The sequence below is a fragment of the Monodon monoceros genome, unplaced genomic scaffold (assembly GCF_005190385.1).
Source record: "Monodon monoceros isolate NGI ecotype Baffin Bay Population unplaced genomic scaffold, NGI_Narwhal_1 Super_Scaffold_11, whole genome shotgun sequence".
NCBI classification, from domain to species: Eukaryota; Metazoa; Chordata; class Mammalia; order Artiodactyla; family Monodontidae; genus Monodon; species Monodon monoceros.
Window position 1 is genome coordinate 2,020,692 of NW_021703767.1, and position 16,403 is coordinate 2,037,094.

Genomic DNA, 16,403 nt, shown 5'->3' on the forward strand with positions numbered 1-16,403 from the left:
CACACACACACACACACACACACACACACACACACACACACACACACCACGGCACAGGGAACCCTGCCCAGGCCTTCTGTCACCCCTTTCTACCCCTTGCCTACCAAGGTCTTGGGCCCCGGGCCCTATCACCTGTCAGGGACTCGCCTGCTTCTCAGGGAGCCACCTCTCCAGACACAAGGGCTCAGCTTTCCCTCCTATTCCTCTGTCCATCCTCCTTCTCCCAAAGAGGCGTCCACATCTCTGCTGCCGCCACTTCTGCCCTCCTCTGTCCTTGAATATTTCTCGTTCTCTTTTCTCATTTAGTTTTCAAGAAGGTGAAGAGATGAAAATATGTGTTAAATCTATGCAGTGTCTCTATTTCATTTTTTTCCTCATAACCCCCTTTCCTGTTTCTTCTATCTTTCTGAATGTTTAAGTAACGTATACTATTGGAAACCCTTTACAGATTACTCCATTTCTTCAGGTATTAAACTCTTCCGTTTGCTGGACTATTTTCTCTCATTCACAGCACTGGGCCTCTTGAGACGTTGAATAATTTTTCTGTAAGAGAATTCTCCCACATTCTGTACACTCTTCATATTACATGTAGGTAATTAAATACATTCCTTGTAACACTATAATCGGGCACAAAAATTAGACTAGATTCAATAGAGAGCCTGGGTAAGTCATCTAGAATGTTAACTCTTCAAGTTAGTAGATTACAAACTGGTGATCAGAAAGGAATAACATAGCAAGTATCAGAATTACATGAACATGAGTAACAACAGGAAATTCTTCATACACTTTGGTTAAAATCAGATTACCAGTATTAACAAGTCACAACCCAAACATTTTCTACAAATAATATCTAATCTTACCAGAAATTAGTCTTCCAGTAAGATAATTCAAAGTCAATTATTTCCTCAGAACAAGTCATTAGAGGAACAATTACAAACAATAGGGCAAACAGGAGGATTGATCTGGTTTCCCTCCTAATTTTTTTAAATAAATTTATTTATTTTTAATTTTTATTTTTGGCTGTGTTGGGTCTTTGTTGCTGTGCGTGGGCTGTCTCTAGTTGCGGCGAGCAGGGACTACTCTTCATTGCAGTGTGCGGACCTCTCATTGCAGTGGCTTCTCTTGTTGCAGAGCATGGGCTCTAGGTGTGTGGACTTCAATAGTTGTGGCACACAGGCTCAGTACTTGTGGCATGCAGGCTCAGTAGTTGTGGTACGCGAGCTCTAGAGCGCAGGCTCAGTAGTTGTGGCGCACGGGCTTAGCTGCTCCGTGGCATGTGGGATCTTCCCAGGCCAGGGCTCGAGCCCGTGTCCCCTACATTGGCAGGCGGATTCTTAACCACTGTGCCACCAAGGAAGCCCCTCCTTCATAATTTTTAAGTAACATCTTTCTGTGCACTTTCTCACCCTTAAGAGAAGAGCCAGGAGCTCAGGGCAGAGAGAAGGCCTCATAAGACAGCAGACACAGGCACCGGCTCTAATGTGGAATCAGAGTGTGCGTCTCCTTTCCAAAATGCCATGAGGAATCAGAAGCCATTCCTACAAAAGTGGGCCTTCAGCTCAGAAGAAGTGTCCCATTTCTACCATCCTATGTCTTGTCAAGAAAATCAACACATTCCTTAGAGAAGAAGGTCCACAATTACGTGGCTCCACTCAGTTTCCTGAGAACTTAGCCTTTAACTCTTACTACTTCACTTGCTCACACAAATGCCTACAAAACGAGGAGGGAGATGCAGCGAAAACCAGAGGCACCGTACCTTCTCCATTCCATCGGTTCTCTTGGAAGCTGCTGGGAGAGCGTCGGATAAATAGAGGTAAATAAATTCTGATCTCCAGCACCTACAACAGGAATAAAAATGGCATTTTAAGGTAAATATAGGAAAAATGGACTCTAAAATTTATTAATTGGTATTTTTAGGCAACTTAATAATTTAGCAGAATGACATCACAAAACAAGATTTTTTCATATCTTTAAATAAGTGGTCTCAAGAAAAGCCAGCACTCGACATGTGACCTAACTAACCCTCGCCCGGCCTCTCTGAGGTGGGTAAGATTCTCCCCACGAGGAGGAGGGGGAGGGTCAGGAAAGTGGAGTCACCTGCCGGGGTCTGACAGCTAAGGAGGCAGAGCGGGCCCAGCTCCAGCCAGCCTCACCCCTGCGTCAGCTCATACCGCTGCTGCTCTCTTCATCTTGGACAAAACAGCCATGAAACTCCAGGCAGAATAGGAAACCCGGACAAGTGAACATGAGTTTCTTCACCAAAATAAGCTCGATACGCACCCAAGTGCCACTAGGAGCCGAGCCGTACAGTACGCTCTCTGTGCCCGTGCCACCCAGGACACCGGACACGCCTGCTCTCGTCGAGTCCACACGGGAAGTCCTGGAGGCAGGCCCGACCTCACGGCCAAGAAGGGGGAGCACAAAGCTGGCTGGCTGTGGAGACCAGTGAGGAACCCAGGAGTGTCTGAATTCACATGCTAAGCTGTTAATTCAGCTCTTTCCTCCTAGCTTTGACGGAACTGAAAAATCCACTTGGCTCTCATAAAATGATAGCGTAACCATATCGCACTTAGGCTTAAAAAGAACCTTTCAGTAGATGACTCAAATTCTTATACTCAGAGGATCCTCTAACTTTAAGCAAAACCATTTTCCACTTGCTTTTCTATTGATCTTAAAGAAATCATTGGAGATTGATGTAGGCCATTAACACATTTGCTTATTTTGCTATCATGAGCCCCCCCAAAAAACCAAAACAGGGGCTTCCCTGGTGGCGCAGTGGTTGGGAGTCCACCTGCTGATGCAGGGGACGCGGGTTCGTGCCCTGGTCCGGGAGGGTCCTGCATGCCACGTAGCAGCTGGGCCTGTGGGCCATGGCCGCTGGGCCTGCGTGTCCGGGACCTGTGCTCCGCAACGGGAGAGGCCACAGCAGTGAGAGGCCCGCGTACCGCAAAAAACAAAACAAAACAAAACAAAACAAAACCTTCCCCAAACCACATAACACTGTCAAGTGACTGCTGAGAGGAGCGGTGTTTCTGGGCAGCTGAGCTGCTTATCAGAGAGGCCGTGGGGCACAGTGACTGGACACAGATGCTGACAGGCTGATGGCCTGGTTCCCACCTAAGCTCCACCAGCTACCAGGTGAGTAAGCATGGGGAGACCACCAAGCCTTTCTGTGCCTCGGGGACCATCTGTGAAATGGGAAAATAAGAATAGCTCCCAACAGGGCTGTGGTGAGACTGAGTGAGTCAACACAAATAACTCTGAACAAGGCCTGAAACAAAGTAAAATCCTTAATAAGGGTTACTATTAATAATTTATTGTTGACATAAAAACAACTTTTATGTTTTAACTCATTTTTCATCATGTTCATTTATTTGATAGTTGTCTTAGAAATCAAAATAAGAAAACCTTCAGTTAGCTTCAGATTCCTTATCTTTGAGTGCCAACTCCTGCTGTCTCTTTTAAAGGTTCTAAGATTAACATATAAAAATCACTACACTTTGCTAAACAGTAATTAGGGCAAACACATAGAAGCTTTCTCCTCTTTCACTTAGTTATATATATATATATATATGGTCCTTGCAATAAAGTCTCACATAAAGGTACAGGGGGCGGAGTCAAGATGGTGTACTAGGAGGACGTGGAATTCGTGTCTCTGAACAACTAGGGCACCTACCAGGCACCAGTGGGGGACCACAGACACCTAAGGGGACAGGACGAACCCCCAACAACTGGGTAGGACATGGGGCATGGGGGGAGTGAAGAGGGAGGAGAAGTGGAGGCAGGAGGGGACTGGCACCCCGAGGGGCGGCTGGGGGAGGGGAAGGGATCCCACACCTGAAGGGGGAAATTGGGGGACCACTGGGAGGGCAGAGAATCAAAAGGGAGAGTGGCCAGGTTTACCCTGCCCAGGAGCCTAATGAGATCCCGGGCCTGATCCTGTGCCCACCGAGGCCTCCTTCAGCTGCGAGGGTCCCGAGGGAATGGGAGGGAGGGAAGGGGGAGCAAAAGTAAAGGCCAGACTTCCAGGACCAGCACCCCTGAGGGGCAGCTGGGGGAGAGGAGGAGTTCCTACACCCGGCGGGACCCACCCATGCACGGTTAGGGGTCCAGCAGCAACAGGGGAGATCCCGGGGGAGATGGTGGGGAGGGGTGCGAAGGAACGGAAGGGAACGGGCCAGCACTTTCCCTGTCCACTTAGGCACCAGGGAGCCTGTTGGGCTCCCGGGCCTAATCCTCTGCCCTCCCAGCCTCCCTCCTGCTGTGCAGAGCCCAAGCCCCGCCCCTACACTCGGAGACCCCCTCTGAGACTCCCTCCAAGGCGCTGGGACCAAGTCCCACCTACACAATCCCACTCAGGGCCCTACCTCCAGACTCAGGAGCTCCACACTCCAGAGGCCCTCCTTTCCACGTGCTGCATCTCCCCTTCCACCCTAAGCAGAGGCCCCACCCCATGCTCAAACGTCACCCCCCAACCCGCCTAGGTCCCGCCCCACCCTAAACCCCGCCCCTGCCTAAGTTCCACCCCCACCTGAACTCCGCCCTCAGAGCCAAGGCTTCTTTTTCTTGTTGTTTTTTCCTCTTTTAGATGGGGGTTCTGTTTCACCTTGTTGATTCACTGTTGTTGATTCTTTTATTTTTCCTAATAAATCTTTTATTTTTCTAATTTTATTTTATTCTTTATACTTTGTTAGTGATCTCTCCTTTTGTCTTGTTCACCGCCCCTTTTCTTTCTTTTTTTTTTTTTCTTTTTTCTGCTGTGGTTTTATTTTACTTTGTTGCAGTTGTTTCAATTATAGTTTTATTTTTCCTAATATATCTTTTATCTTTCCAATTTTATTTTTTTATTCTTTGATATTGTACTGCACCTTTTTTTTCTTTCTTCCTTCTTTTTTTTTTTTTACCGTGCCACAAAGCTTGTGAGATCTTGGTTCCCAGGCCAGAAGTCAGGCCCGAGCTCCTGTGGTGGGAGCTCCGAGTCCAAACCACTGGACTAACAGAGAAACTCAGACCCCTGGGAATATTAATTGGAGTGAGGACTCCTGGAGGTCCTCATCTCAGCACCAAGACCCAGATCTATCCAACTGCCTACAAACTCCAGTGCTTGACATCTCAGTCCAAACAACCAGTAAGACAGGAATACAGCACCACCCATCAAAAAAAAAAACAAAAACAAAAAAACAACAAAAAAATGTTACAGATGAAGGAGCAAGGTAAAAACCTACAAGACCAAATAAATGAAGACGAAACAGGCAAGCTACCTAAAAAATGAATTCAAAATAATGATAGTAAAGATAATCCAAAATTTTGGAAACAGAATGGAGAAAATACAAGAAACATTTAACAAGGACCTAGAAGAACTAGAGCAAACAAACAGTAATGAACAACACAATTACTGAAATTAAAAATACTCTAGAAGGAATCAATAACAGAATAACTGAGGTGGAAGAACGGATAAGTGAGCTGGAAGATAAAAGGGTGGAAATAACTCCCAGGAAGTAGAATAAAGAAAAAAGAATGAAAAGAATTGAAGAATTGAAGTCTCAGAGACCTCGGGACAACATCAAACACACCAACATTCAAATTATAGGGGTCCCAGAAGAAGAAGAGAAAAGGAAAGGGTCTGAGAAAATATTTGAAGAGACTATAGTCAAAAACTTCCTTAACATGGGAAAGGAAATAGTCAATCAAGTCCAGGAAGCACAGAGAATACCATACAGGATAAACCCAAAGAGAAACACACCAAGACACATATTAATCAAACTATCAAAAATTAAATACAAAGAAAAAAATACTAAAAGCAGCAAGGGAAAAGCAACAAATAACATACAAGGGAATCCCTATAAGGTTAACAGCTGATCTTTCAGCAGAAACTCTGCAAGCCAGAAGGGACTGGCAGGACATACTTAACTAAAGTGATAAAAGGGAAAAACCTACAACCAAGATTACTCTACCCAGCAAGGATCTCATTCAGATTCGATGTAGAAATTAAAACCTTTAGAGACAAGCAAAAGATAAGGGAATTCAGCACCACCAAACCAGCTTTACAACAAATGCTAAAGGAACTTCTCCAGGCAGGAAACACAAGAGAAGGAAAAGACCCACAGAAACAAACCCAAAACAACTAAGAAAATAGTAACAGAAACATACATGTTGATAATTACCTTAAATGTAAATGGATTAAATGCTCCAACAAAAAGACGTAGACTGGCTGAATGAATACAAAAACAAGACCCGAATATATGCTGTCTACAAGAGACCCACTTCAGACCCAGGGACACAAACAGACTGAAATTGAGGAGATGGAAAAACATATTCCATGCAAATGGAAATGAAAAGAAAGCTGGAGTAGCAATTCTCATATCAGACAAAATAGACTTTAAAATAAAGACTATTACAAGAGACAAAGAAGGACACTACATAATGATCAAGGGATCAATCCAAGAAGAAGATATAACAATTTTAAATATTTATGCACCCAACACAAGAGCACCTCAACACATAAGGCAAACGCTAACAGCCATAAAAGGGGAAGTCGACAGTAACACAATAATAGTAGGGGACTTTAACACCCCACTTTCACCAATGGACAGATCATGCAAAATGAAAATAAATAAGGAAACACAAACTTTAAATGACACATTAAACAATATGGACTTAATTGATATTTATAGGACATTTCATCCAAAAACAACAGAATACACTTTCTTCTCAAGTGCTCATGGAACATTCTCCAGGATAGATCATATCTTGGGTACAAATCAAACCCTGGTAAATTTAAGAAAATTGAAATCGTATCAAGTATCTTTTCTGACCACAACGCTATGAGACTAGATACCAATTACAGAAAAAAAAATGTAAAAAATACAAACCCATGGAAGCTAAACAATACGTTACTAAATAACCAAGAGATCACTGAGGAAATCAAAAAATACGTAGAAACAAATGACAGTAAAAAAACACAATGACCCAAAACCTATGGGATGCAGCAAAAGCAGTTCTAAGAGGGAAGTTTATAGCAATACAATCCTACCTCAAGAAACAAGAAAAATCTCAAATAAGCAACCTAACCTTATATCTAAAGCAATTAGAGAGAGAACAAAAAAAAACCCCAAGGAGGGAAGAAGGAAAGAAAAGAAAGAAGGAAAGAAGGAAAGAAATCATAAAGATTAGATCAGAAATAAATGAAAAAGAAATAAAGGAAACAATAGCAAAGACCAATAAAACTAAAAGCTGGTTCTTTGAGAAGATAAACAAAATTGATAAACCATTAGCCAGAGGCATCAAGAAAAAAAAGGGAGAAGACTCAAATCAACAGAATTAGAAATGAAAAAGTAACAATTGACACTGCAGAAATACAAAGGATCATGAGAGATTACTACAAGCAACTATATGCCAATAAAATGGATAACCTGGGAGAAATGGACAAATTCTTAGAAAAGCACAACCTTCCTAGACTGAACCAGGAAGAAATAGAAAATATAAACAGACCAATCACAAGCACTGAAATTGAATCTGTGATTAAAAATCTTCCAAGAAACAAAAGCCCAGGACCAGATGGCTTCACAGGCGAATTCTATCAAACATTTACAAAAGAGCTAACACCTATCCTTCTCAAGCTCTTCCAAAATACAGCACAGGGAGGAACACTCCCAAACTCATTCTACGAGGCCACCATCACCCTGATGCCAAAACCAGACAAAGATGTCACAAAAAAAGATATCTCTGATGAACACAAATGCAAAAATCCTCAACAAAATACTAGCAAACAGAATCCAACAACACATTAAAAGGATCATACACCATGATCAAGTGGGGTTTATCCCAGGAATGCAAGGATCCTTCAATATACACAAACCAATCCATGTGATACACCATATTAACAAACTGAAAGAAAAAACATCATATGAAAATCTCAACAGATGCAGAAAAAGCTTCTGACAAAATTCAACACCGATTTATGATAAAAACTCTCCAGAAAGTAGGCATAGAGGGAACTTACCTCAACATAATAAAGGCCATATATGACAAACCCACAGCCAATATCGTTCTCAATGGTGAAAAACTGAAACCATTTCCTCTAATATCAGGAACGAGACAAGGTTGTCCAGTCTCACCACTATTATTCAACATAGTTTTGGAAGTTTTAGCCACAGCAATCAGAGAAGAAAAGGAAATAAAAGGAATCCAAATCAGAAAAGAAGAAGTAAAGCTGTCACTGTTTGCAGATGACATGATACTATACATAGAGAATCCCAAAGATGCTACCAGAAAACTACTAGAACTAATCAATGAATTTGGTAAAGTAGCAGGATACGACATTAATGCACAGAAATCTCTTGCATTCCTATACACTAATGATGAAAAATCTGAAAGAGAAATTAAGGAAACACTCCCATTTACCACCGCAACAAAAAAGAATAAAATGCCTAGGAATAAACCTACCTAAGGAGACAAAATACCTGTATGCAGGAAACTATAAGACACTGATGAAAGAAATTAAAGATGATACAAACAGATGGAGAGGTATACCATGTTCTTGAATTGGAAGAATCAACATTGTGAAAATGACTATACTACCCAAAGCAATCTACAGATTCAATGCAATCCCTATCAAACTACCAATGGCATTTTTCACAGAACTAGAACAAAAAAATTTCACAACTTGTATGGAAACACAAAAGACCCCAAATAGCCAAAGCAATCTCGAGAAAGAAAAACGGAGTTGGAGGAATCAGGCTCCCAGACTTCAGACTATACTACAAAGCTACAGTAATCAAGACAGTATGGTACTGGCACAAAAACAGAAATATAGATCAATGGAAAAGGATAGAAAGCCCAGAGACAAACCCACACACACAGACACCTAATTTATGACAAAGGAGGCAAGAACATACAATGGAGAAAAGACAGCCTCTTCAATAAAGTGGTGCTGGGAAAACTGGACAGCTACATGTAAAAGAATGAAATTAGAACACTTCCAAACACCGTACACAAAAATAAACTCAAAATGGATTAAAGACCTAAATGTAAGCCCAGACACTATCAAACTCTTAGAGGAAAACAGAGGCAGAACACTCTATGACATAAATCACAGCAAGATCCTTCTGACCCACCTCCTAGAGAAATAGAAATCAAAACCAAAATAAACAAATGGGACCTAATGAAACTTAAAAGCTTTTGCACAGCAAAGGAAACCATAAACGAGACAAAAAGACAACCCTCAGAATGGGAGAAAATATTTGCAAACGAAGCAACTGACAAAGGATTAATCTCCAAAATATACAAGCAGCTCATGCAGCTCAACATCCAAAAAACAAACAACCCAATTCAAAAATGGGCAGAAGACCTAAATAGACATTTCTCCAAAGAATATATACAGATTGCCAACAAACAAATGAAAGGATGCTCAACATCACTAATCATTAGAGAAATGCAAATCAAAACTACAATGAGGTATCACCTCACACCGGTCAGAATGGCCATCATCAAAAATCTACAAACAATAAATGCTGGAGAGGGTGTGGAGAAAAGGGAACCCTCCTGCACTGTTGGTGGGAATGTAAATTGATACAGCCACTATGGAGAACAGTATGGAGGTTCCTTAAAAAACTAAAAATAGAACTACCATACGACCCAGCAATCCCACTACTGGGCATATACCCTGAGAAAACCATAATTCAAAAAGTCACGTACCACAATGTTCACTGCAGCTCTAATTTACAGTAGCCAAGACATGGAAGCAACCTAAGTGTCCATCAACAGATAAATGGATAAAGAAGATGTGGCATATATATACAATGGAATATTACTCAGCCATAGAAAAGAATGAAGATGAGTTACTTGTAGTGAGGTGGATGGACCTAGAGTCTGTCATACAGAGTGAAGTAAGTCAGAAAGAGAAAAACAAATACCGTATGCTAACACATATATATGGAATCTAAAAAAAAAAAAAATGGTCCTGATGAACCTAGGGGCAGGACAGGAATAAAGATGCAGACATAGAGAATGAACTTGAGAATACGGGGAGGGGGAAGGGTAAGCTGGGACAAAGTGAGACAGTAGTATTGACATATATACACTACCAAATGTAAAACAGATAGCTAGTGGGAAGCAGCTCAGCTCGGTGCTCTGTGATCACCTAGAGGGGTGGGACAGGGAGGGTGGGAGGGAGACGCAAGAGGGAGGGGATATGGGGATATATGTATACGTATAGCTGATTCACTTTGTTATACAGCAGAAACTAACACAAGGTTGTAAAGCACTTATACTCGGATAAAGATGTTAAGGGAAAAAAGAAAAGAAAAGAAAAGAAAAACCTATGTACAGAGTAAACAAATGAAGCGCCTCTTACACACCCACTCCCAAGTGTCCCCCACAGGAAATCCTGTTATACGATATAAAACTTATAAAACTTGTCTAAGTGGAGACTATAAAGTAAAAATTTTTCTTATATTCAATCATAAAATAAATCTTTAATCTGTGTCCTAAGTTTAATTTTAAAAGATTATAGGTCAATTAGCACATCTGTCAAGGGCAAAGACGTCATCTGACAATAACTGGGGACTTAACAAGTGACCATTCGATCTCAGCGCCTGTTAGGAGCTAAACCATGTCCCTGCAAAATTCGTATGTTGAAATCCTAACCCCCAGCACCTCTGAATGTGCCTGTATTTGCAGATAAGGTCTTGAAAAGATGATTACGTTAGAATGAGGGGTTTAGAATGGGCCCTGATCCAATCTGACTGAAATCCTTTTAAGAGAAAATGTGGATACACAGACTCTGGGGTGGGAAAAGATCGCATGAGGACACAGCAAGAAGGCGGCTGGCCACCTCCAAGCCAAGGAGGGAGGCCTCAGAAGCCAACCCTGTCGACACTTTGATCTGGACTTCCAGCCACCAGAACTGTGAGAAAACAAGTTTCTGTTGTTTAAGCCACCTAGTCTGTGGTATTTTGTTATGGCAGCCCTAGCCAACTGATACAGCACCCCTGATTTACATTTGAAGGTCAAATTCTTCTCACCCATTGAAATTCTACATTGATTGAACATGAAGAAAAGCCTCCATGATTTTCTCAGAATATATAGCTATTATTAATGATAATACTCCTATGTCTTTATATTGAGTATTATGAAAAATAGAGATGTCTTTGAAAATGAGCTATAGAGAGCCAGAGCTCTAAAAGAGAGGGACAGGAAAGAGCTTAGGTGTAAAACCCCGAAAGAATTAAATCTAGGCTTATGTAATAGGTAATTAAATTAACAGTGTATACTTTGTAGCTCCCCAAAATAGCCCAACCACTTAGCAGAAAAGCCATTCGACTTCTGAGGTCTGAATTGTAAGAGCCACTTTGTTTTGATCCCATGGGCAACAGGGGCATGAGAAAACCCAATAAGGATTCAGTTGTTAAAAAACAGCTACTAGAAGCAAAAATGAGGCTTAAGATTGATGTGTTCAGAGAACCCTGTTCAGAAAATTGCTGTGTTTATTTTTCTTACTCAAGAGGCCTATTAAAAGAGTCAACTCAGACTATTTATTTCAACAACTAAGATTTCTTTCTTTTTTTTTTTTTTTTTTTGGTGAGAGAGGGGAGACATCAAAATAATTTGTAAAGGTAATTCAAAGCACAATCCCATTAATATTGGGCTGGCCAAAAAGTTCCTTCAGTTTTTAAGTAAAAATAAAATACATTTTTCATTTTCACCAAGAACTTACTGAACAATGTTTTCACTGTTTTGTCCCACTACCTCTGCCATTTTTCAGGCAACTTCATAATTCCATCTTTCCAAAGATTTTATCGTTTTTTTCTTTTGTTTTTTTTTTTTGCGGTACGCGGACCTCTCATTGTTGTGGCCTCTCCCGTTGCGGAGCTCAGGCTCTGGGCGCACAGGCTCAGCGGCCATGGCTCACGGGCCCAGCCGCTCCGCGGCATGTGGGATCTTCCCGGACCGGGGCACAAACCCGCGTCCCCTGCATCAGCAGGCGGACTCTCAACCACTGCGCCACCAGGGAAGCCCCAAAACTTTTTATCTTTTTGAGCAAAGAACTGTTCCAGGTGCCTTTTACAGTCTTCCAGGGAATGGAAATTTTTTCCATTAAGAGAATTTTGTAAAGACCGAAATAAACGGAAATCTGAAGGTGCAGTGTCTGGTGAATATGACGGATGAATCAGAACTTCCCAGCCAAGCTGTAACCGTTTTTGCCTGGTCATCAAAGAAACATGTGGTTTTGTGTTATCCTGATGGAAGATTATGTGATTTTCTGTTGACTAATTCTGGACGCTTTTCGTCGAGTGCTGCTTTCAGCTGGTCTAACTGGGAGCAGTACTTGTTGGACTTAATTGTTTGGTTTTCCGGAAGGAGCTCTTAATAGAGGACTTCCTTCCAACCCCACCATATACACAACATCACTTTCTTTGGATGAAGACCGGCCTTTGGTGTGGTTGGTGGTGGTTCATTTTGCTTGTCCCATGATCTCTTCCATTCCACATTATTGTACAGTGTCTACTTTTCATAGCCCGTCACAACTTGTTTTAAAAACAGAACGTTTTCGTTATGTTGCGGTAGAGAATCATGCAGAAATATGGTCGAGGATTTTTTCGCCTATGTGGAACCCAAACATCAAAGCGATTCACATAACCAAACTGGTGCAAATGATTTTCAATGCTTGATTTGGATATTTTGAGTATGTCGGCTATCTCCTGCACGGTATAACGTTGATTGTTTCTCAATTATTGTTTCGATTTGGTCACTATCAACTTCAACTGGTCTACCCAACCGTGGAGCAGCATCCAGTGAGAAATCTCCAGCACGAAACTTCGCAAACCACTTTTGGCATTTCGATCAGTCACGGCACCTTCTCCATACACTGCACAAATCTTTTTTTGTGTTTTCAGTTGCGTTTTTACCTTTCTTGAAATAATCTAGCATAATATGCCGAAAATGCTGTTTTTCTTCCATCTTCAATATTAAAGTGGCTACACAAAAATTCACCAATTTTGGTAAGTTTTTTTTTTTAATGCATGCCGATAATGACAGCTGTCAATACAATCGTACAAAATTGTTTCAAATGAAGTTAAAGACAACTAAGCGCTACCAGATCCATCTTATGGAAAAAAAAACGGAACGAACCTTTCAGCCAACCCAATATAAATCTCTCTCTCCCTGTGTGTGTGTGTGCGTCTCGTCACTCACTTGGGGACACGTGGATAGGAGGATGGGGCAAGTCAGGGCACCCACAGGCGGCTCCAGGGGCGTCTGCGGACCATCAGCACCGGCGCGTGGGAGCACCCAGGCAGGAGCAATGACTGACGACAGGCAGAGGGGCCACTCAAACGTAAAGGGAAACATCAGGGAACAGTGGCCTTGCTCTGCAGAGGGACGCAGGCACTCCGACTGGATGGTGCCCAGGCTTGCTGGCACCTGACCCCAGGCTGGGCCTAAGCCCAAAGGCTGAGGAGAGCCCAGCTCAGACGCTCCCTAAGAAAGGGGGGCAGAGCCCCGGGTTTCTGATTATCTGAACCTGTTTTCTTACTTACGCCAGTTGTGATTAGATTTGCTGTTCCATGCAGTCAGATGACTGATGCAGACCTTCGCTATTTCCTGAATTATGACTGCATGCTCTGAGATTTTTAGAAGTATATATTCATGTATTAATCATGTAATTTTAAACTTTGTTAAAAGCAGATAAGAACTAATTAAACACGGGGCGGGGGGAGAATTCAGAAAGATGATTTCAGTGACTTAAGCATAAATGGATCATATTTCAACAAACTCAGCTTAACATTTTCTTAAAATTTTTAAAACAGAAGGACAATCATAAAGTAGTTAACTTTTACCAAAGTAAAAAGACACTAACACGTGTCCAAAGAAACAGAAATAACTACAGATAAAGATGTATCATTCAGATTTTATTTATTTGTTTATTTTTGGCCACGCTGTGTGGCTTGTGGGGCCTTAGCTCCCCGACCAGGGATTGAACCCGGGCCACAGCAGTGAAAGCACCGAGTCCTAACCACTGGACCACCAGGGAATTCCCTCATTTGGATGTCAGATGACCAACACTAAAACAGTAAAAAGATGGCTATTTTTGAAACAACTCTAATTTTCAAAGAAGTCGATTATAACTAAAAATAGAAACGTGTAGGCTAGACAGTCTTTCAGACCCAAGATGCTATCACTAAGATGAGAGTCTAAGCAAAGCTGAGTAACAGGCCCAGACAGACCCGTGAGGATGCAGCAGACCCACCTCGGCCGGCCGTGGCCAGGGCCAGTCACAAACTGTCAGTCACACGTCATCTGTTGCACCCTTCACCACCCTAAAGAGCAATGAAAACTTTCAATCATTTTACGCACAAAACTTTTATTTTAGGGTCCACAAGAACTGCAAATCCACAAAGTTACTTAGTGTCAAAGCATTTTTAAAATTCAGATTTTCAATTCTTAACAGTCAATTGCAACCAGAACAGAATCAGTCTTACGTTGATACTTAAAGAGCAGAGAACTGAGTCCACAGTCCTGCTCTGTGTGAAAATGCCTCCTGCAGATAAACAAGCAGTGAATGCTTCCTCCTCCTGAAAATCTACATCCAAACCAAACCGTGCAAAGTGGTTCCATTAGCAGGAGGAGATTACAGAGGGGCTCACAGTCTGCATCTCAGGAATGTGCGATGTCTAAAGTAGACTAAAATAAAGGCACATAATCTCTTAATCTAGAAGAAAAATGTTTGTATCTATGTTCAAAAAGCCATACATTCGTTGTTGCTAATGTTCCTATAATGTTTATGTAATAATTTTTAAAAGATTTTAGCACTACATTTGTTGTTGCTAATGTTCCTATAATGTTTATGTAATAATTTTTAAAAGATTTTAGCACTTGGTTATGACATAAGATTGAATTTGGCACTAAACAGTCTGCAGAAAAAGTAGCGTAAGTTACCAAATGCGGTTTGAATGCTCCAGAGCTACCAATTATGCCTCGGGGGAAACTGAAAAAAGCCACCTCTCATTTGGGAAGGACACAGGGTTTCCATACTTATAGAATCATTACTTCCAATGCTTCTCTTCCAGACACATGTTACGGGCAGTTGGAAATCTACGTAACTGGCCTACTCCCTGGGGCCTGGGAACATGTTACATTACATGGCGAAGGAGAATTAAGGCTGCAGGTGGATTAAGGCTGCTAGTCAGCTGACCTTAAAGAGATGATCCTGGATTATCTGGACAGGCCCATTGTACTCACAAGGGTCCTTAAGTAGGGAAGAGGGAGGCGGAAGAGCCACAACCAAAGAGATGGCATCACGAGAAAGACTGAACCAGTGTCACTGGCTTTGAAGGCGGAAGGGCCCAGACAGCCAAGGACGTGGGCATCTCTAGAAGCCAGAAAAGGCAGGAGACGGATTCTCCCCTGGAGCCTCGGGAAGGATCAGCCCTGCCCACAGCTTGATTTTAACCTAAGGAGACCCACGTCAGCCTTCTGGTCTCCAGAGCTCTGAGAGAATATCTCTGTGTTACTTTAAGGCACAACGTCTACGTAATTTGTTACAGCAGCCGCAAAAAACTGACACAACTATGAAAAGTGTATGACAGACTTAAAAGGGAAAAATAAAAGCATTTGATTTGTGCTGTCGCCCCCCGCCCCCTCCCAAAAAAAACTATGTAATCTGATCTGATGATCCGGGAGGATGTGCTAAACTATAGAGAGAGAACTAGCTAACAAAAGTTAAAAGAGGGCCCATCTGTTTACCGTGCATTCTCGGACAGCACTCTGCACAGGTGCCCTGAACCCTCACAGCAGCCCCGGGACCGAGGGCCACCCCACACGTGGAGGCCCAGGCACCCAGCACCTGCCCACCCAGCTGAGTCAAGCGGCTCCCAAGCACCAGAGCTGGGCCAAGCCCCACCGGGCAGCCCACTCTGAACTCAACGTTCTTGGCTGCCGCTGTGAGTTGCTTCTCTGTTTCCTCATTTTACTGTTTCCTAAGGAATCTGAAGTGGCTGTGTTGACACAGCTTGGCTGAAAACACAGGTTCCAGAAGACCTTCCAACAACAAGAGTGCACCTTTCTGTCACTGGCATCCGACTGTTACCAATACTTAAACATACAAACTTCACAAACCTTTTGTGAAGGTCCTAACACAAAAGTATGAAAGGATCAGGGGCTTCCCTGGTGGCGCAGTGGTTGAGAGTCTGCCTGCCGATGCAGGGGACACGGGTTCGTGCCGCAGGTCCGCTAAGATCCCACATGCCGCGGAGCGGCTGGGCCCGTGAGCCATGACCGCTGAGCCTGCGCGTCGGAGCCTGTGCTCCACAACGGGAGAGGCCACAACAGTGAGAGGCCCGCGTACCGCAAAAAAAACAAAAAACAAAAAAAAAAAAAAACAAAAAAACAGCCATTCTTTAAGC

General features: G+C 42.6%; 1 protein-coding gene across 5 annotated transcripts in view; it reads right to left on the minus strand.

The window, feature by feature from the left end:
• Positions 1-16,403, minus strand: part of TRAPPC10 (trafficking protein particle complex 10) — a 91,035-nt gene that overhangs the window by 60,583 nt on the left and 14,049 nt on the right. For all 5 annotated transcript variants that reach the window (XR_003792276.1, XR_003792275.1, XM_029213834.1 and 2 more), the window contains one exon: positions 1,757-1,838. Coding sequence is in view for 3 of the 5 variants with exons in the window: in XM_029213834.1 (XP_029069667.1) it covers positions 1,757-1,838 (82 nt within the window). In the remaining 2 variants the exon portion in view is untranslated. The remainder of the gene's footprint in view (positions 1-1,756; positions 1,839-16,403) is intronic.